General features: G+C 38.6%; 1 protein-coding gene across 1 annotated transcript in view; it reads left to right on the top strand.

Moving 5' to 3' along the window:
* The first annotated feature begins 248 nt into the window (after nt 1-248).
* Nucleotides 249-21,167, top strand: part of nell2a (neural EGFL like 2a) — a 119,286-nt gene continuing 98,367 nt past the window's right edge. The window contains exons 1-3 of the mRNA XM_079858944.1: nt 249-478; nt 1,346-1,474; nt 15,605-15,755. Of these exons, the coding sequence (XP_079715070.1) occupies nt 385-478; nt 1,346-1,474; nt 15,605-15,755 (374 nt within the window). The 5' untranslated portion in view covers nt 249-384. The remainder of the gene's footprint in view (nt 479-1,345; nt 1,475-15,604; nt 15,756-21,167) is intronic.

Genomic DNA, 21,167 nt, shown 5'->3' on the forward strand with positions numbered 1-21,167 from the left:
TTAAGACATTTTCATACAAAGTTAGGTTTTACATTATTTGTGATTTGTGGCCTTACTAGCAAGAACTGAAAGGTTTTTCTCTCTTTGCATGCATAATTATCAAAGTGGGAATGTTCAGTGCGCGCGCTTCCATGTAGAGCCACCAGGGGGGTTACGCGCTCTGCCTCCCTCTCTCTCTCTCTCTCTCTCTCTCTCTCCCTCTCTCTCCCTCCCTCTCTCTCTCTCTCTCTCGCGTCGCTCTGCAGTCAGTCTGACGCGCGCGTTGCGCTAGACCCATCAGAACCACCTGTGCGGCTCGCGGAACACTCGCGCGCGAAGCCCGTGACGCTCCTCTCATCCCGCGGGAATGTCTGAATGAAGAGGATAAATCCTGCGTTTACGTGAATGCATTTTCGTGGAGTATCGCAACATGGACTAATTGCATTATTCACCATGGGATTATTGCAGTTGTTTGTTGGATTATTTTGCGCGGCAGCAGGTAGGCATCAGTTATTACATCTGATCCGTTATGATGAGCACAGATGCCAGTTATTATCAATATCTGGTCATGCGTTCATCTCCACGGAGCGATCAGAGCCTGCAATCAGAGATACAGAGCTGCTAATATCACCACTGTGCTGGTTATGGTCATTATAATTATATGCACGTTTTATATGCAAAACTGTCAAAAATGATATTCCGAAGTCGTTTTTTATTAGAAAATACGGTAACACTTTACAATAAGGTTCATTAGTTACTGTATTAACTAACATGAACTAACAATCAGCAATACATTAGTTACAGTATTTATTAATCTTTGTTAATGTTAGTTAATAAAAATCCAGCTGTTCATTGTGTGTTCATGTTAGTTCACAGTGCATTAACTAATGTTAGTAAGTATTAGTAAATGCTGAAATGAACATTAACAGAGATTAATAAATGCTGTATAAGTGCTGTATTAGTTCATGCTTGTAGTTAACTAATGTTAACTAATTGTAAAGTTTCACAGAAATATATATCAGTCTTTTTAATTTCAACATTTCATGTTTTACTCAACGCGTCACTTGCTGTTTCTTTATTAATTGCGAAATTTACTAGAAATTTCTGTAATTTACTAGTGAAAATTGTTCCTACACTATTTATTTATGTGTTTATGTTTCAGTGTAGGCTCCACATCTGGAAATATCAAGGAATTTTGATTTCCAGACCCTGAAAAATCAATGAAAGTCATGAAAAAAGTCATTGCTCTTTAACTCATATACAGTGATTAAAACAATCCTTGTTGGAGTAAATGCAAACGCCTGGAAAAGTGCTGTAAATGCACGGGTGTGAAGGTCTAATGCTGTGTGTTGTGATTGTGTTGAAGTGTCTGCGTTCGGAGTGGATCCGGCGGTCCGGATCAGCCTGTTTCAGGAGTTCAGTCCCGGAGAAGGCTTCTCCGGCGTGACACAGGTGCAGGGTTTCCATGATGACACCAGAGCATTCCTGTTCCAAGGTAAGACCGGAGGATCGCAAACAAACAGGAATCTGTCTTATTGACAACAGCGCAATATGAGGTTTTCCCAAATTTGGGATTTCCCCCCCAATTTTCCCCAAAATCCCAAATTTTTCCCAAACATGTTCCTTCTGGAATCTGTGCGTCTGGCTATATCCCAGCTAACCGGGAATGTTATCAGAACGCGTTGGCAAGGTTATGAATAAACGTTCTGCCAGTAACGTTAATAGAACGTTTATTCAAAGTTCTGTCTTCTGTTCTCACAACATTAACACAAAAACATCATTTATACAACATCGCTTTTCTGAAACATTTTAGTCGCATGTTTTTTAACTCTTACTACTCTTGTCAGATGGTTTAGAGAACATTCAAAAGTAACATTTTCAGAATATATGCATGAAACAGAGAAAACATTCCCTTAATGTTTTCTCTAATGTTCACATAATCAAGAAAAATAAAGTTTTTAAAACAGATATCACAAAAACGTTTTCATAACTCAATGGGAATGCTAGCGTATGCTGACAGCTTATGTTAGCTTAGAATGTTATTACAACATATTTTTGCTACTTTAGCTGGGATTCTCCATACATTTAGTGTCGGGAATGATAAAGTCGTGTTCGGCTGGCGCTGATATCGCACTGTTCTGCATGCGTATCAACTGCAAATGCAAAAATGCATACATTTCCATTATAATATTAGATATATTAGTAACACTTTACAATAAGGTTAATTAGTTAACAACATTAGTTAACATGAACTAAGAATGAACAATACTTCTTCAGCATTTATTGATCTTAGTATGTATTAATTTCAACATTTACTAATATGATATTAAAATCAAAGGTTGTATTTGTTAGCATTAGTTAATGCACTGTGAACTAACATGAACAAACAATAAACAGCTGCATTTTTATTAACTAACATTAACAAAGATTAATAAATACTATATTGCTCATTGTTAGTTCATGCTAGTTAATACATTAACGTTATTATAAAGTGTTACTGATATAGTATTGGTAAGACATTAACAGCTGCAATGCTATAGTTTTGTTATAGTGTTAAAGTGAGTGTTTTTGATTGTTAGCTCCTGCTGACTGAAACTCGCAGTGAAGAGTTAGCGATATATTTCAGCGTCGCTGTGATTCGCTGTGAACACCTGCGTGCCCGCGTCCCCCGCGGCTGTGTGTCCCGGTGGGGGAGCGGACCCTCTCGGGCCCCTGAGAGCCTCTCCGGGAAACAAAGGGCCGAGGCTCTTTATGGGAACAGACGCTGGAGAATAATGGGGCGCATAATGAGATTATCCTCAGACGATACACAGATGTGTGTGTGCAGTTCGTCTCCGCCGCTGTTGACAAATAATGGCCTGTTTTGGGATCCAACATATGATGCAACAAGTCGTAAGGTTGGACTGCTGCAAGTTTTGTGCTGGCACTGCAGATGTGTGTGTGTGTGTGTGTGTGTGTGTGTGTGTGTGTGTGTGTGTGTTGTTGAGCAACATTCAGCTCTTTTACATGGTTACATGTGCTATTGTGCAATAAGAGTTTCTATCTGCGCATAATTAGCTTGCAGCTTGACAACATGTTTAAATACATCGAAACTTTTTATGCATGAATTGTGAAGTGTGAAATCGGACCAAATGCGACTCCATTTGGTGCCTCAGAAATGACACATTAAAATTTTCTTTAAAGTCCAGAGAAAATTGACACTATTTAATGTCTGAATGATTCATTAGTGCATATTATTGTTATCATTGTTATGCACTCAGATATGTGTCACATTAGTAAAATGCATTGCAAAAGAGTGTGAAATGTTACGGTTCTTCTCTATATCAGTGTCAGTGTTTCTGAACTCATTGTATCTTGAGTTTCTTCCGGGAACGAACACGTCACAATATTCCTCATTATAATAATTTATACGCAGAATAAAGGGGCGGGGCCTGGTTGAGTTAGTTAGTAGTGTGTTAAACTGGCGGTTATGGTAATTAGGGGCGGGATATTTCCCAAACACACGCGAAGACCAATCACAACACACTGCTCCAGCTGACCAATCAGAGCACAGCGTGCTTTTCAGAAGGAGGGGCTTCATAGAGACAGGAAGTAAACAGAGCGTTACTGACAGACTGGGAAAAGAGGAGCCGCAACAATGGAGAATATGAGGAAAATAATCAACATTCAAGCAGGAAAACCTGTTCTAGTAGAGCCTGAAACAACATCAAGACTGTAAAAGGGCATAAAATGGCCATATTTTACATTCAGTTCAATCAAATTCAGATTTCTTCATGTGTCTCGGCTCACCTGAGCTCATTAGACCTGCGATCATTGTGCCTGTGGGGCAGATGTGAACACAAGACAGATGAAGTGATTTAATCAGACGACTCTCTCATTATTTCTCTGCAGACGTATTCTCTCTTTGTCTCATTGTCATTTACTCTTCCTTGCTCTTCTCTAATGCATGCATTTATAAAAAACTCTCTAGTTGTTATATTTCATCTCAGGTATTTGTGTGCACACCTACGCAGCGAATGCAAAACACACACACACACACACACACACACACACACACACACACACACACACACACACACACACACACACACACACACACACACACACAGTTCACAGTGGCATCATTACAGGCATTAAACGCTGTGTTTCTTGTTGGAGAGCTGGTGAGATCTGCTCTAAGTGACAGTGGGAAGGCTTGGGAACAGCAGGATAAACCGGAGAGCCTCGGGCTGAACCGTTCCCTTATAATTGGGCCAGCAGGGCATTGATGCAGGCGGAGGGAGTCTGAGCCGGGATTCGGACCACAAACGGTTCTATAGATGGGTCTGGCCGGGGTGTTTCTGGTTCTGTAGGTTTGGATGCTCATGGCTAAACCTTATTAATAGGGTTTTTTTAGAGAGAGACTTGAATTGGCCAATCGTAGGATTGGAAACTGCGAATGAATCGTGGAATCCAGTCGGAATATCACGGAATTGGGCAGTTTTGAATTAAATAATCACAAGTAGGCTGTACAATTAAAGGTACACGTTTACTTTTTTTTTGGATCAAATATAGCAAAGTGTTATTAATGAGAGAATGCAAACTAAAAAATCAATTTATATTCGCATGCACACCTTTTGTTTCAATCGGACTGAATTCATTTCGATTGATGAATCTGAACGTAGTGTTTACATGAACGCTAAACAATTAATCGGGTTGATGTGTGCGTTTATGTCACGAGCTTCAAATCAGAATAGTTTTTTTGATATGCGCACACTGAACTAATATACAGAGTTTCCCACTGTTTTAATAGCCATTCTCAATCCGTGTACCATTCGTTCACTCGTTTTTTGATTTAATATTGAAAGTAGAAAAATGAGAAATCAGTTCCTTTTTCATTTTTTTTCATTATTTCCCCTCAAAGACCCCCGAAAAACAAGATTTCAGCTTGATTTTTTTTCCGTTTTTCGCAACGGCAACCTCCCTGTCTCTCTCTTGAAACCAACACGGAAGTGAATTAAACGGCAATTCATCGACTGGCCACTTGAGGCTGGCTGCAGAAGTGAGTCAAATCTGCATCTCCCCCATGTTAAAATGCCCAACTTTACAGCAGAAAAAAACATGTTTACAGCCTGGAGCAAAAAGTGGCTTTGGTCTGTATAGCTTATTTTTCCCTTCATGACAACTGTGAGGGGGGGGGAATTTTTTTATAACTCATCCGTTTACATTATATTAAGCCTTAAAGTTCTGCATAATTAAGGGCGTGTCCACTTTTGAGTGACAGGTGGATTCCCTCTGCTGTGGTCATTAGTCATCATTAGCCGTTTGTCTGCTGTCTGTTAGCCGTCACGTTACCTCAGCTCGTTGTCTGACTGTAAAAATAAATCAATTCGGAATGATACACAGATTATTCTCATACATTGATTCTTTATTTGTTTTAAAAAGCAGACTTAATATCCGTCTCTGCCTCTCTGGTCATAATTTGGAGATGAGCATATGAACCATTGTGCCACTGCTTATATTGATCACGCAGTAAACATGCCCAAAACCAGTCGTGTGTGGATGAGAGTCTGAAACCAGGACTGGTGGGCCGTGGTCCTGCTCCACTTCACACACACTCGTTTATATGACACGTCCTTGCAGAGTCCTTTCAGTTTCGGTTTTCAATCCAATCAAGTGTTTACATGTTCTCTTCCCAGTTTTCCCAGCGCTTCTGTCAGAGCGAGAGAGAGAGAGAGAGAGAGAGAGAGAGAGAGAGAGAGAGAGAGAGAGAGAGAGAACTGAAGGTGCCCTTGACCAGCGCTGGGATTTCACTCCTGTCTCAGTGTGTGTGTGTGTGTGTGTGTGACAGCGATGACATCCAGAAGCATGTTCAGCCCTCATGAGTTATGCATGCAAAAACCACTCAAAGAGTTCAGAATGAAAGGGCCGTACGCTTCAGTCTGAACTCCTGACCTGGGCACTGATAACCAGAGAAGACTGATCCGAGACAGATCCCGGAATAATTCAATAAAGAGATGAAGATTACTCACTCTCATGTTGATCCAACATCCGCATCATAGACTGCAAATCTGGATTACTGACCATCATGCAGACGCTGAGATGTGTGTGAGCTTTGTCTCCTTAAACATAACACAAACACTGAATAACTAACAGCTTTTATTAACAAAAACTGAATATCAATTAATCAGGATATTCAACATGAAAAACTATATGCCTAGGTCAAGGTTATTAATGTGAACTAAAACTAAAACCATAAAAAAATACTTTAAATAAAAAAAACTTTAACTGTAATAAAATAAAATGTAAAAATGTTCTTTGGTTTAAGATGAAGTGCTAAAATAGTAAGTAGGCTAAAATTAAAAACTAATAAAAAATATACAAACATATTAAAATTAATACAGAATATATATATTAAAATTATAATATATAAAAATCTATAAAATAATACAAAAATGAAAACTAATTAATATTAATGAAAACAAAAATAACGCTGGGCGTGAGGGAGAAAATAAATGAAGATATATAAAAAATGTTTTTAAATGCCAGTCATGTAGTAAGACAGTGATATTAAAAGACCAAATTCAATATGCAGCTTATTGATGATGCATATATCAAAGACTTTAGATATAGAAAGACGGTTCACTCATATTACTGTGAATGGAAGAAAGTGCAGCTCGCAATATGGCAGAATAAGCCCCGCCTTCTGAATAAAACAGCCAATCACTGCTTGGTAAAGACATTGCATCACTGTCAGGGCCGTACCGAGAGGATCCACCCTCCACCAATATCATATACTGTACAATAGATGAGCATGAGGCCCACATATAACAGAAGATGATGTTGTTGTAAAACCTTTATTTAAAAGTTAAATTTATATAAAAATTACAACTAATAAAAAGAAATTGTTAAGGCGAGACACTACAGGTGAATAGGGTAAAATTTTTAACTAGCAGATATCACCATGAAACTTTCCCAGTTGATTACCTACATTAAGATGAGAGAAAAAAAATGTATTACAAGTTTTCTATAATTTAATTTTTAAATATGCAATTTAGGCATTATCTAATTAAATATGTGCTAATTTGCATATATAAATATAAGAAAGCCAGGTTCAAAATTCTTTATTCATTGTGTTCACATATTAGATGGGAAAAAATTACAGAGGGATTTATGGATATCTACTTTTGTTATCCTGTAAATCAGAAAATACTGTCAATAGCCTTAAATTTTTTTATTTCGCCATGTTTTTTAGAATAAAATGTTATATAAATCAGGCTAGGAATAATATATTTACAAATCCCTCTGTAAATGTCTTCATAATATAACTAGGTACAAGACTGGAGAGTTTGGTGTATATCGGTGCTACTGAAGTGGAGATTTCGGAGAGAAAAGTAATTTTGAGAAAACGGGCTTTAAAGATTTATCATCAGCCAATGAGATTGCGCATTCAGCCCTTTTACTTTCACGATTGGTTGCTGATAAAAAGGAAATGACCATATTTGGATCCGACAGCATTGTACAGGAGAGAGAGAGCTTTCTAACGGTGTGTGTGATGACAGGAGCAGACAGCGATCGCGGAGCAGCGTGATGATTTACAACGCCAACTTTTGTTGAATTTATGAGAAATCTACAGACGCAAACAGACAAAGTGTAGTAAAATAAACACCTAAATGTGTATTTCGGACTTTTTTTCACCACAAGTCTGAAAGAAGACATGTTATTGAAGACAAATATCCAAAAATCTCAAAATTGACCAGTGAAAAACCCCCCAATGTTTTTGCCTGCCGTGTCTCGCCTTAAATAATAATAAAACCAATTTTTAAAAAGTAACAGCAAAATAATGCCCCCCCCCCATCAGTCTGTTATAATTCATAAATCAAAAAGTAAACATTTATAAATGAACAAGAATGTAGTCAGATTTAAAAAAAAAAAGTCATTTATTGTCTTATATTTTAATAAAGATAATATTATTAAATAAAGCTAAAATGGATTCATCTAAGTGCAGTGTGTATTCGTGTTTTATTGATGTAATAAATACATCATCAGCCGGCAGGTCCGGTGCATAATGCAATGCGTCGTGACTCGTGTACATTTTTTAACTCTATTTACAATAGTGTAAAAGACAGGGATTTTGAGCACGTAATCATTCGGTGGATTGTGGTGCGTGCCGGTAATGAAGAGTGACAGGACCGGCAGGCTGGAGACGGTAGTTTCTTATTCCCAGCGAAATAACAAAACAACCTGTCTTTAAGAACGTCTTGATCGACTGGGGTACAACAGCTCTCCTGGCCTCCCTCTCATTCTGTTCATAGAGTTTCTGGTTCCCTGATTTATGTTTTCTTTCCTGCTCTTCCACCAAGTTCATCATTAACTTCAGACACTGCCGTCTCAACTCTGATTGGTTCTGTTCACGAGCTGGGGCGGGACTTACAATTGTATTGGGTCCATCTGATGTTTGTCACTGACTGAATAATTAATAAATACTTTAGATTGGACTAAACCATTTATAGGGAGGTAAGAGAATATTTGGAAGAAAATATTTAACCAAATTGCATGTTTTTGTGGTTTTCATTTAAATCTCAGGCATACAACTTATATAATTATTAGAATTATTTATACAACGGGCCTTTAGTATAACTGCTGGATTTTGTGGGGCCCCTATAATTGTCACCTTCTTTCACCCCACTAGCGACGGCCCTGATCACTGTAGCTGGTGTTTGACGCTCTGTTAACGTCCAGCTGTTTTCAGTGATGAGTGATTTATGTGCATCACAGGTGCCCAAAACATGCATTTTGTTCACATATCGGAGTTTTTCTTCTCTTGAGATGTAAAATTGACCGGCCTGTAACGCAGATCCAGCAGGTCTCAGTCACATGATTAAAAACTATGGATTGCTTCACTGTAAAAACCCTTTTGGAAGCTTTATTTACAGTGCTGAGTCTCCTCCAGATGTTGCAGGAATCTGCTGTAACTTCCTCTAACTGCAGCTGGATGGTGTTCGGCCTGAAGGAGAGACGCAGGAGAAGACAGTGTTCACTAATGCCTGCGAGCGTCCCATGCATTGCATTATGAATCGCGTTCTGACACGCTTCAAAAACGCAACGGCGCATGAAATCGAGCATGAAGCGTGTGCATTCACGTACATGCATAGTGTACAGGCCTGAAATATCTTACGATTCTCTCCAGTTTGATTCTTTCATCTATTTTTAGGCGGATGATTTCCTCTGTTTATGACTCTCCGCCAGGTGTGTGTTTCCACACGGAGTGAATCTGGGACCTGTTTACCCCCCAGTAAAAACCTGCATCTTCCTTAATCTGAGCCCAATTCTTTGTTCTAAAGCATCGGATCTGTCCCGAGGACGAGATTATAACACAAACGCCCCCCCCAGAGAAACGCTTCCCATGCAGCATGATGAGAAAAGAGCTTTTTTGACTTTCTCAGGATTCTCCTAAAGGTTTTTTTCCTTCCCATTTTTGTTTTGAACTCTATCCATGCCATTGACTGAATTCTCCAGCAATCCATGTTTCTACTGTTATATGGTGCGGATCTTCTGGAAGAGAATACAGAATCTCTGGATCAAGACATAAAAAAGAAGAAGCAGAAACAAGCGATAGAAGCATTGCTGACGCACATGTCAAATATAACGCGGTCATCAAACATTAAACGGCATATAAATCAAAAAAAGAGAAAACGACTGTGAAGATTTGTGGTGTTGATGGACTCGGACTACTCTGATCATCTGATCCAGACAAAGCCTTTGAAAAAAACGTCATTTTCTCAGCTTTTTGTTCAAAATGTTGCTTTTTTTTATGAAACTTATCCCGATTATCCACAATCCTGTGCATTTGGAATCATTAAATATCCACATTATGGAAAAATAGCTGCAAATATTTCATTTAAATCACAGCCATTTCCTATCACTAGTCTGATTGGACAACATGTGGACACCCCCCCGAGTGCAGGATGATGTCATCAATATTTTCCTTTCGAAATTTTAAATGTGCAAATCTCATTTTAGTAAGCCACAAATCTTCGATATCATAGGATATTACAAGTAGTATAAATTAAAACTACAATAGGTATTAAATAAAGCTGAAATCGGATCAAATATAAATTATGGATGCACCGATGTGACAATTTTGGCCGATAATGATAAATCTTTATATCTGAAAGCCGATAACCGATATATTGGCCGATAAATCTAAATCAAATTTTTATATAATTGTTGAGACCCTGATTACAAAAACAAGTCTCATCATTGAAAGCCACTTCCCAAACACACAATTATACAACATATAGTATATTATATATAATTATTAGATATTTTAGATCATATATATATATATAATTTTATATTGACGTGACAGGTTTTTTAGGATACAAATGCAGTCTGTAAGTCATATGAGTCTTTTTGGAGCTCTTCATGTTTCCCCTTCTGCTCGCGACTGAAATAATAGAAACAGGAGAGTTAGTGAATAATTGGTGAATTATTCTGTGATCATCGGCTGTCTCTGTTTTCCCGGACACATCCCTGCTGTAAGCGGCTCTCCAGATGTTGGTCTGCTCCTGTATCTGGGATGCTCAGGTGTTCCTCCTCCTGCAGGGAAGCCATTGATCGAGGATGACCTACTGAGGGAACCATCGACCAGCGTCTGGTGTGTCCGAGAGGACGGAGCTGTTTCTATGGAGACGTTGGTTGGGAGATGGACTGAGGAGATCCCGAGGATCAAAGTCCTTCCCCCGCGGAGCCCCTGGAGAGCTTCACTGGCATGAGAGAAGCCGGCCTTTCATCAGCCTTGAGAGGCTTTCTGGAGTCGGAAACACAGCCCTGCTGGGAATGAAAGGGCAAACGCGGGACTAAAACACGCCACTTTTCAGTCACTCGGGTTCAAATAATCATCCTGCAGTTGTTCATGTTTTGATGGCCTGTTTTAAGATGGACTTCAGAGCTTCATGCAGAAAATGTATCTCTGAAATATATTTTTTTTCTGGTGAAATTACAAAAATATATATTTTTTTTCTGGCTACACAGTTTGCAAGGAATGTTCTCCAAACGTTCTGTCATCCCAGACAGCCACATAGTGTCGGCCCAGATCCGGGCCACATCTGGCACGTGATTCAATGCGTTCCAGATGTGGGCTATGTTGCTGTCTGGCAAGGTTTACGGTTACATCTTCCGGTAACGTTAATAGAACGTTCGTTCAAAGTTATCTGGTCTTTAATAATGTTATCGAAACATTAGCACAAAAAAATATTTATACATCGTTCACGGAACTATGGTAATTTTTAAATGTAACAGCTTGTTTTGGAATGTTCAGAGAACATTTAAAAGTAACATTCCAATAACGTTTGAAGAATGGAATGTTGCCTTAACGTTTGAATTACCAAGAAAAAAACATTTTTGAAACATTTAAAAAACAGATGTTGAGAACATTCAGAAATCACATATTTATAACTGAATGGGAACAATAGCAAAATGTTCTTAGAATATATTTTTGTTAGCTGGGTAAAAAAAAAAAAAAAAAATACACTTATATGGATAAATGCATAAATATAAATAAAGTTAAACTAAATAAACATGTAACTTATATATAATAGTATATGACTAAATTATGACTAATAATTATAATACTAAATTAACACTGCTTTAAATATTCAGTGCTTTAATTGTTTTCACATCATTAATGTGGTAAAACAGGTTCATAGAAATCATACAATCAGCGAGATCATACAAATGCAATTTGTTTAGAAAAAATATACAGATAAAACAGTTATAGGTTTATGTATGTAAAAATACAATTTATCTTATTTTCTCTTTCTATTTGGATCTTGATGGACACTGATGGAAAGATCTGATAATTCACACAAACTGAATGAAAAATCTGCCGATAACAGTTTCACATTATGGATAGTTCAGCTTCTTCCGTTGACCAGCATGACTTGACTTCTAAAATCATAACAAGCTGTTCAAGGAATATTGATCTGAAAATGAAAAAGCGTCTTCTTTTGTGTTCCACTGAAGAAAGTCATTCAGGTTTGGAAGGACATGGGAGTGAGTCAGTGATTTTCATCGTTGGATGAAAGAAAACACTGATTATTCTGTTTATCTTTAGCATATGTTTCCTGATGCTTTCACTCAAATGGACACTCAGCATTTCCTGTAAATGTTCTTCATGTCCTTCATTCTGACTCACTCTGATGAAATGAACGAAAGAAAGATTTCTGAAGACATCTCAACTGCGTCTCAAACTGAGTTTAGAAGTCTGCAGTCAAAAGTCAGACATCTTAATATGAACTCTAAAATTTTTTACTGCAAAAATGTTCTTCTTCAGCGTTTCTGTCTTGTTTTCCAGCACAAATATCTAAACATTCTTAAATCAAGATGCATTTACTGGAGAAGGAAACTGAATGAAGATATTAAGTCTTGTTCACAACAACATAAAAGAAGAAATTAAGTGAGTGCTTGCTTGAAAATATCTGCCAATTTGGTCTGAAAAATAATATGGTTTTCCCTTTAAAATTAACTTTATTTTTCAGACTCCATTTTGTTCTTGTTTTAAGCAAAAACTCATTTCATTTTCAAACATTTTTTAGAAAACAAGTAATATCTTAACTGAAACCATCCAATCATCTAATTAAACATAACTGTGATCTCATACTTGATTATTTACATTTTCCTTTCCCATATGGCAAAAAATATTATATATATATAATATTTTTTTCCATATGGGAAAGGAAAATGTAAATAAATGTAACTTATATATAATAGTATATGACTAATACTAAAATAACTGCTTTAAATATTCAGTGCTTTAATTGTTTTCACATCATTAATGTCATACAATGATCATACAATCATATAATCAGCGAGATCATACAAATGCAATTTGTTTTGAAAAAATATACAGATAAAACAATTTTAGGTTTCTGTATGCATTGTAGTTACATGTGTATATATATATACAGTATATAAATGAAAATTTATTTAAACATTCATATGCCAACATGTGTTATAAATTGTACTTCAAGGAGCAATTTCCAATCTTAAAATGCATTTTAGGTAAATGCAAAAAAAAAAAAAAAAAAAATTATATAATGTTCTTCAAAGATAAATTAGGAATTTAAATAACTAAAACTTATTGAAAATATATGAATGTAAATATATATATACTGTATATATAAGGTGGTGGCCAAAACTATTAGAACACTTGGCATATTTAAGAGGTTTCAGTTGTTATTGTCCATGAGGATAATGACCCTAAACATTCCTCTAACTATTGCTGGAACTTCCTGTGACGGACGAAGTCTGTTGGATCACCGAAAATGATGGACCGGCCCGTCAAAGGCGGACCTCAACCCCATCGAGCACATTTGGGGCGAGTGGGAGAATAAACTGGACAGATCTACTGTAAAATATCATCTGATATCTGATGTGTGTTGTGCTCGGAGCAACAATCTGCATGTTTCGTGAACGTTATGAAATAAAATCATGTTTTGGAGGCAAAAAAAGTCAATATCTTTAGATCTGTCAGGTGTTCTAATGATTGTGGCCACCACTGTATATATGGCTTTCAAACACTGAGTTCACTGCAGATATTGACTGAAAGCTCCTCATGGATGGACAGACTGGTAGAAGGGCAGTTCTGAAGTGAAACGAGACGGTCACTAATTAAACGGCAGACTGGATCTGGATCTGGATCTGGTTATTGGCTGGTGTGGCTGTTAATTGGTCGTCTTCAGTCGCTGGAGCTCATCGATCTGAGGATGTCTTCATTACAGGCTGCTGTAACTGTGTCACTGCCTCTGTGTGTGTGTGTGTGTGTGTGTGTGTGTGTCCCGCGAGCCTCTGATGTGAGAGAGAGAGATGATCATTTATTGATGCCTCCATTAAGAAGTGGCAGACGCACGTGTTTGAGAGGAAGAGGAGGGAGAGGAGAGGAAGAGCTGTGCTGGAATTCAGTTATTGTGTTGTTGTCTGTCTGTACGGCGGGAGATTATTAATAAGTTGTCAACATCCACATAATCGACTTCGATTTGTTGTAAACGTTCACATCACGCCTGATATATTAATATTAAAGCACTCTATCCTATGACATGACAGCGCTTCATGAGATCTCTCTCTGTCTCAGCAATTACCAATAGGATGGGAAGCTTTTTAGCATTAATGCAACTAAATAATGTTTTATCCCCGTTTTTCCCATTCTTGTGCATGATGGGAAATCTAGTTCATGCAAAATTCATGAAATATTGAAACCAGAACAGAAGAATGTTTCATTAATGTAATGTATTCATATTAGTGCTGTCAAATCGATTTATATATTTTTATATTATTTATTCATATATTATTATCGATTAATATATGTTTATATATTATTATATTTTTATATAATATATATATGTGTGTGTGTGTCTGTGTCTGTGTAAATATACATATACACACATATAGCCATATATACAGTATATACACACAGAGACATATATATAATATACATAAATATAATAAATACAGACACATATATAATGTAAACAAACTTTTATGTTAGATGTGATTAATCGCGATTAATCGATTTGACCATTTATATATATATATATATATTTTTTTTTTGTATATATATATATATATATAAAATAAAAGCATTTATATATATATATATATATATATATATATATATATATAAATATAAAAAATATACAAATATAAGAATATTTAAATATTATTCACTTTATCATTTTTTAAAATTATTAATTTATTTTATATTTAAGTTAATGTATTAAATATAATTAAATCGTTATTCTAAATACTCATTTGCATTTATAAATTCAGAGAAATGATCATATTTGTGCATGTCTAAGATGTTTTATTCCAGTTGTTTTCTCAGAATCCCTGCTTGAGCTGCTGTGCTGGTTTGAGCTGGTTTTAACTGGTTTAAGCTGGTCATAACCCCTCTAAAACCAGACCTGCACACATCGACGTGTCTCACTGCTCATGTTCCCTCTGGCTACCTTCACACATGTTGAGTGATAGTGATTTGTTTGCTCATCATTGATGGTGAACATGCTGCGGTTTCTCTTACCGTGAACGCTGTCCTGTGATCGTCTGCATGTCCATGTCAAGCATTAAAGGTGCACTGTGTAATATTGAGGAGGATCTGTTGACAGAAATACAATATCATACACATAACTATGTTTTCAGTGGTGTATAAACCCTTACATAATGAACCGTTATGTTTTTATGAGTTTAGAATGAGGCGTTTCTCTCTACACACACCGCGGGTCTCCTTACATCGACATGTTTCTACGGTGGCCCTGAACGGACAAACGCGCTTCGTCACTATGTTGTTCTTCGTGCAAAGAAGCTTCAGCTAAAGTCAGCGGATAAAACACTGACACAATGATGAACAAGTCACAATAATATTCGCAATAACATCGTTTTACTGAATAATTAAGTAAACCTAATTTCATAATTTATCTTTGTGAAGAAACCTCATTGTTTAACCGGCTACTCTCTGCTGTCTCAGACGACGACATCACTTCCTGTCGGCCATCGTAACTTCTGTTGGGTGCAATTCGCAACCTCACCACTAGATGCAGCTAAAAATTACACACTGCACCTTTAACGTGTTCCCTGTGTGTCTCCGCAGGCCCGTCCCGGAGCGTGAGAGTCCCGGACGCCGCCGCTGGCCACATGCTGCAGAAACTCAGAGGAAAGAGTGAGTTCACCATCGCTCTGACACTCAGACAGGAGAAGCTCAACTCTGGAGTCATTCTGTCCATCCATCACGGAGAGAAGAGGTACACGCACAACATCACAACATCACTGCTTCATCTGACACAACCACATCTGCACATTTCTGTTGTGCTCATGCAAAACTTACTGCCATGTTGCTAAGTTGTTGTGGGTGGTTGCCAGGGCGTTGCTATGTGATCGTTGGCATGTTGCTAGGATGTTCTAAGGGGTTTCTAGAGTGTGCTGGATGGTTGCTAGGGCATTGCTAGGGCGTGTTTTATGGTTGCTAAAGCATTGCTAAGGGGTTACTACTAGGACATTTCTAGGTGGTTGCTATCATGTTTTGGATGGTTTATAAGGCATTGTGTGAGAGTGTTTTATAGATGGTTGATAGACCATTGATAGATGGTTGCTAGGGTGTTCTGGATGGTTGACAGAGTGGTGCTGGATGGTTGCTGGGGCATTGCTAGGTTGTTGCTAGGGTGTTCTGGATGGTTTCTAGGGCATTACTAGGGTGTTCTGTATGGTTGACAGGATGTTGCTGAATGCTTTCTAGTGTGTTGCTAGGGTATTTTGGATGGTTGCTAGAGCATTGCTAAGTGGTTACTACTAGGACATTGCTAGGTGGTTGCTAGGGTGTTTTGGATGTTAATAAGGTATTGCTAGGTGTTGCTACGGTGTTTTGGATGTTAATAAGGTATTGCTTGGTGGTTACTAGGGTGTTCTGGATGGTTGCTAGGGCATTGCCAGGGTGTTCTGGATGGTTGCTAGGGCATTGCTATGGTGTTCTGGATGGTTGACAGGGTGGTACTGGATGATTTCTAGGGCATTGCTAGGTGGTTGCTAGGGTGTTCTGGATGGTTGCTAGGTGGTTGCTAGGGTGTTCTGGATGGTTGCCAGGGCATTGCTAGGGTGTTCTGGATGGTTGCCAGGGCATTGCTAGGGTGTTGGTTTCTAGGGTGTTCTGGATGGTTGACATGGTGGTGCTGGATGGTTGCTAGGGCATTGCTAGATGGTTGCTTGTGTGTTCTGGATGGTTTTTAGGGCATTGTCTGCAGCACAAACAGGACAAGTTACATGCAGATCTTTATTGTTTGCTCATATCTCTAACTATAATTATAAGCAATGGTACTAGTGATGCTTGACTTGGCAAACATTACTAATTATATCTGCAATACACTGAAGATTAGGAAAACATACACACGTACATGCTCACACACACAGACACACACGACAAGGAAAAGTGAATCTACATACAAAGTCTAATTAAACGGTTCAGTCTAGTGTGTTCAGGTCACAGATGCATCATAGCAGGGATTCATGATCCAGAGATTACATTGATATCAAGTGACGACTCAACACATTAACAAAATCATATCAGGTGTCATGTGTTGTTCTGCTCTGGCTATTTTCTGTGTTAGATTAATCACTTCTGCATGTATTTATATAATATCAACAAACTTCTACCCAGTCTGTGACCCATTTTTGGAGCATGATGCACTATTGAAAATCAGGATGAAACATTTGTTTAGTGAATGTGAAGCTTAATGCTTCGGGTTTTTTTAATATGTCATAGTGTTTGAACAAAACAAAGTAAGGGAATTAAGAAGAGGAAGTTTTCCCCCGGGACGCTCTTCCAGAGTCATTTTTAGTGTTTGACCGTCGAGCCGCGGTGGATTCTGCCTCCCTGAGCGTGTTGTTCCGGTTTATCTGATCATTAACTGTTTCCCTGCGCCGTGTCCATATCTGCAGATCCCTGAAGACTAATTAGAAGTTATTCCTCTTCGAGTCGAGTCTAAGAGCAGCACTCAGCAGAAATAAAACACTCTCTCTCTCCAGGAAGACTGTTTAAACACAGACCACTCTCTCATCGTGCAAATAAGTTTGCAAAGATTTTATATGAAGTTGCTTTCTGTTAGAAAAACTGCTACACAGGGAATTTAAGCTGTGTTGGTTTCCCATCGTGAGTGCATTACTGTCAGTGATGGGGAGTAACTAGCTAAAAATAACTGCAGGAGAAGAGCACACAAAAATAATATCCGTGAAATAGAGAAATCACATCTGTCTCTGTGACAGCACTAGACTCTGTAAACTGGGAAAAAGAGGCAGTTAGATGATGGTCTGTGCTTTTTTTATTTGTAAAACGAGCCAGAAACACTCTCAGCCTGTCAATCATTTTTATGTGTTGAGGTTTGCTGGCATGTTTTTGGAAGGCGGGGTTTCTTGAATCTATCTTCTATCTATAAATTACAGGAACATCTTTCTGTCTGTCTGTGTGTTACTGTTATTTGCACATCTCTCGAACCGTTAGTCCGATGTATTTCAAACTCGACAGGTGTCTTGCTAGTGCCACGAGTAAGTGCAGTGCCAAGTTTGGCGTTGTTTGGATTAGAAATGCAAAATATATCGTTAAATATATATCGTTAAAAGAAGCACACATTGCCTTTTGCCGCTCTAGCCGCTGGCCACTCCCCCTCTCACACACACACTGAGTGAGCACAGCACTGGCCACTCCCCCTCTCACACACACACTGAGTGAGCACAGCACTGGCCACTCCCCCTCTCACACACACACTGAGTGAGCACAGCACTGGCCACTCCCCCTCTCACACACACACTGAGTGAGCACAGCACTGGCCACTCCCCCTCTCACACACACACTGAGTGAGCACAGCTGGCCCCTCCCCCTCTCACACACACACTGAGTGAGCACAGCACTGGCTACTCCCCCTCTCACACACACACTGAGTGAGCACAGCTGGCCACTCCCCCTCTCACACACACACTGAGTGAGCACAGCACTGGCCACTCCCCCTCTCACACACACACTGAGTGAGCACAGCTGGCCACTCCCCCTCTCACACACACACTGAGTGAGCACAGCACTGGCCACTCCCCCTCTCACACACACACTGAGTGAGCACAGCTGGCCACTCCCCCTCTCACACACACACTGAGTGAGCACAGCTGGCCACTCCCCCTCTCACACACACACTGAGTGAGCACAGCTGGCCACTCCCCCTCTCACACACACACTGAGTGAGCACAGCTGGCCACTCCCCCTCTCACACACACACTGAGTGAGCACAGCACTGGCCACTCCCCCTCTCACACACACACTGAGTGAGCACAGCTGGCCACTCCCCCTCTCACACACACTGACCAGAGACAGAGAGGGTTGAAGAAAGCAGCGGAGCTTAAGTAGTGTTTTCTCTGAGTTCACTGTGTATCCTGCTCCCTGAATCGACGCGCTTATTCATTTGTGGATGTTAACTGAATCTGTAAGTCAGCTGTGCTGTTTACTTCTGAATATTATATTTCATTCTGGTGCGCTTAACGTTATCGCCACTGTGTAATAGTAGCCTATGCTATTCACCAACTAAACATATCCTATTCAATGCGTTCACAGTCTCTTTCATGGGCATCATTTGTAGTAGCCTTTTCACAAACTGTTTGCTCAAGCATAGCGTTTTCTCAGAGTTCACTGTGTATCTGCTCCCTCAATCGTGTAGTTCAATTTTCCATATTTATTGTATGTCATTATGTCAGTATCAGTATTTGGTTTCTACCATGCACAAATAAAAATGTCACTGAACTTTTGCTGTGTAATTGTAACAATGAGCACTCAAACACACCAAACCAACAATTACTAAACAATTACTAAAAACACACACAAAAACTGATTTTGCACGGGCACTTTGCACTAATTTAAACAGAATTTGAGTAGAGGGAGCAAACGGGATTCAGACTTGCAATGCTAAATTGAATTTAAGGAAATAGAATTAAAATGACTTGAAATTCAAAGATGGATGGATGGATGGATGGATAGATCCATAGACAGACACACAGACAGACAGACAGCCAGACAGATAGACAGACAGATGGATAGATGGACAGATAGATAGATAGACAGATGGATAGATGGATACATAGATAGATAGATAGATAGATAGATAGATAGATAGATAGACAGATGGATAAATGGATAGATAGATAGATAGATAGACAGACAGACATATAGATAGATAGATAGATAGATAGATAGACAGATGGATAAATGGATAGATAGATAGATAGATAGATAGATAGATAGATAGATAGATAGATAGATAGATAGATAGATAGATAGATGGATAGATAGACAGACATGCAGACAGATAGACGGATAGACGGATAAATGGATAGATAGATAGATAGATAGATAGATAGATAGATAGATAGACAGACAGACAGACAGACAGACAGATAGATAGATAGATAGATAGATAGATAGATAGATAGATAGATAGATAGACAGACAGACAGACAGATAGATAGATAGATGGATAGATGATAGATAGATAGATAGATAGATAGACAGACAGACAGAGAGATAGATAGATAGATAGATAGATAGATAGATAGATAGATAGATAGATAGATAGATAGATAGTTTAGGAGAGCATGTTTGAATGTCCTGATGGACGTTATATTTCCCAGCTGTGAAAAGAAATTGAACTCTGCCCTCGAGAGCTTGAACTTTAAATCCTGACAGAAAACGGCTCTTACTGCGGCCAATTTAGATTTGAGATTCGTTTCGGCGTCAGCATCTGTTCGGGTCGGCAGGTCAGCAGTTTTCTCTAGATGAGCGTCTCGTATTTGAAAAAAACACGATATTTGCTTCTAGGAAGACAACAACATCACGACACGGCCTCAGAACCGAAGCAACTCTGTCCTCACTGTAATTGTGCTCGTTGAACTGTGTTTATTGAAGTCAGCGCATAATAGGGGCCTTGTGAAAGATGTTAATTACATTGTACGCAGAGTCGATAAAGCAGGTGGCTCTGACATCGGGAGACTCGGACTGGTATTGATATTCCCTTTCTTTGCAGCTGGAACTAGAAGAACAAGGCGAGAGGAAAAGAACTCATTAGGTCCCTGTTTGTAGATAAATCAAAACCTGCGTATCTGTAATTGGCTTCTCTCAAATAATGCTCTCAAGCGTGAGGATTTTTCTGCAAGGAATAGGAAATAAAAATTGGTAGTCTGCACAGGAGGGCTGATGACTTTTTGGCAGCTTTCCCCATTAACGCTTTCCCCTTCAAGTAAACCTCAATAGAGACGTGCAGCGCTGAGGAATTACAATGTGAAGGAGCGTTTAGCTCGTCCGGTGTTTCCTACTCAATCTGGAGAAACCATGCTTTAGCTTCAGCTGTGAGTTTGTAGTCTGAATTGAATGTGCAAAATTAAGGACAATAAATATCTATTGCACACAAAAACAAACATGCAGTGTAAAAATAGCAGTGTATTGCAGTTTCCACAAAAATATTAAGCAGCAGAAACTTTTATATTTCATGGAATAAATTACATTTTAACATAGAAAATGTTTTTTTAATATTGGTAAATTTTCACAATAATACTGTTTTTACTATATTTTTGATCAATTAATGTAGCTTTGGTCAGCGGATAAGATACATAAACATTTGCAATGATCCCAA

The sequence above is a fragment of the Squalius cephalus genome (genome assembly GCF_949319135.1).
Source record: "Squalius cephalus genome assembly, chromosome: 23".
In the NCBI taxonomy this organism is placed as follows: domain Eukaryota; kingdom Metazoa; phylum Chordata; class Actinopteri; order Cypriniformes; family Leuciscidae; genus Squalius; species Squalius cephalus.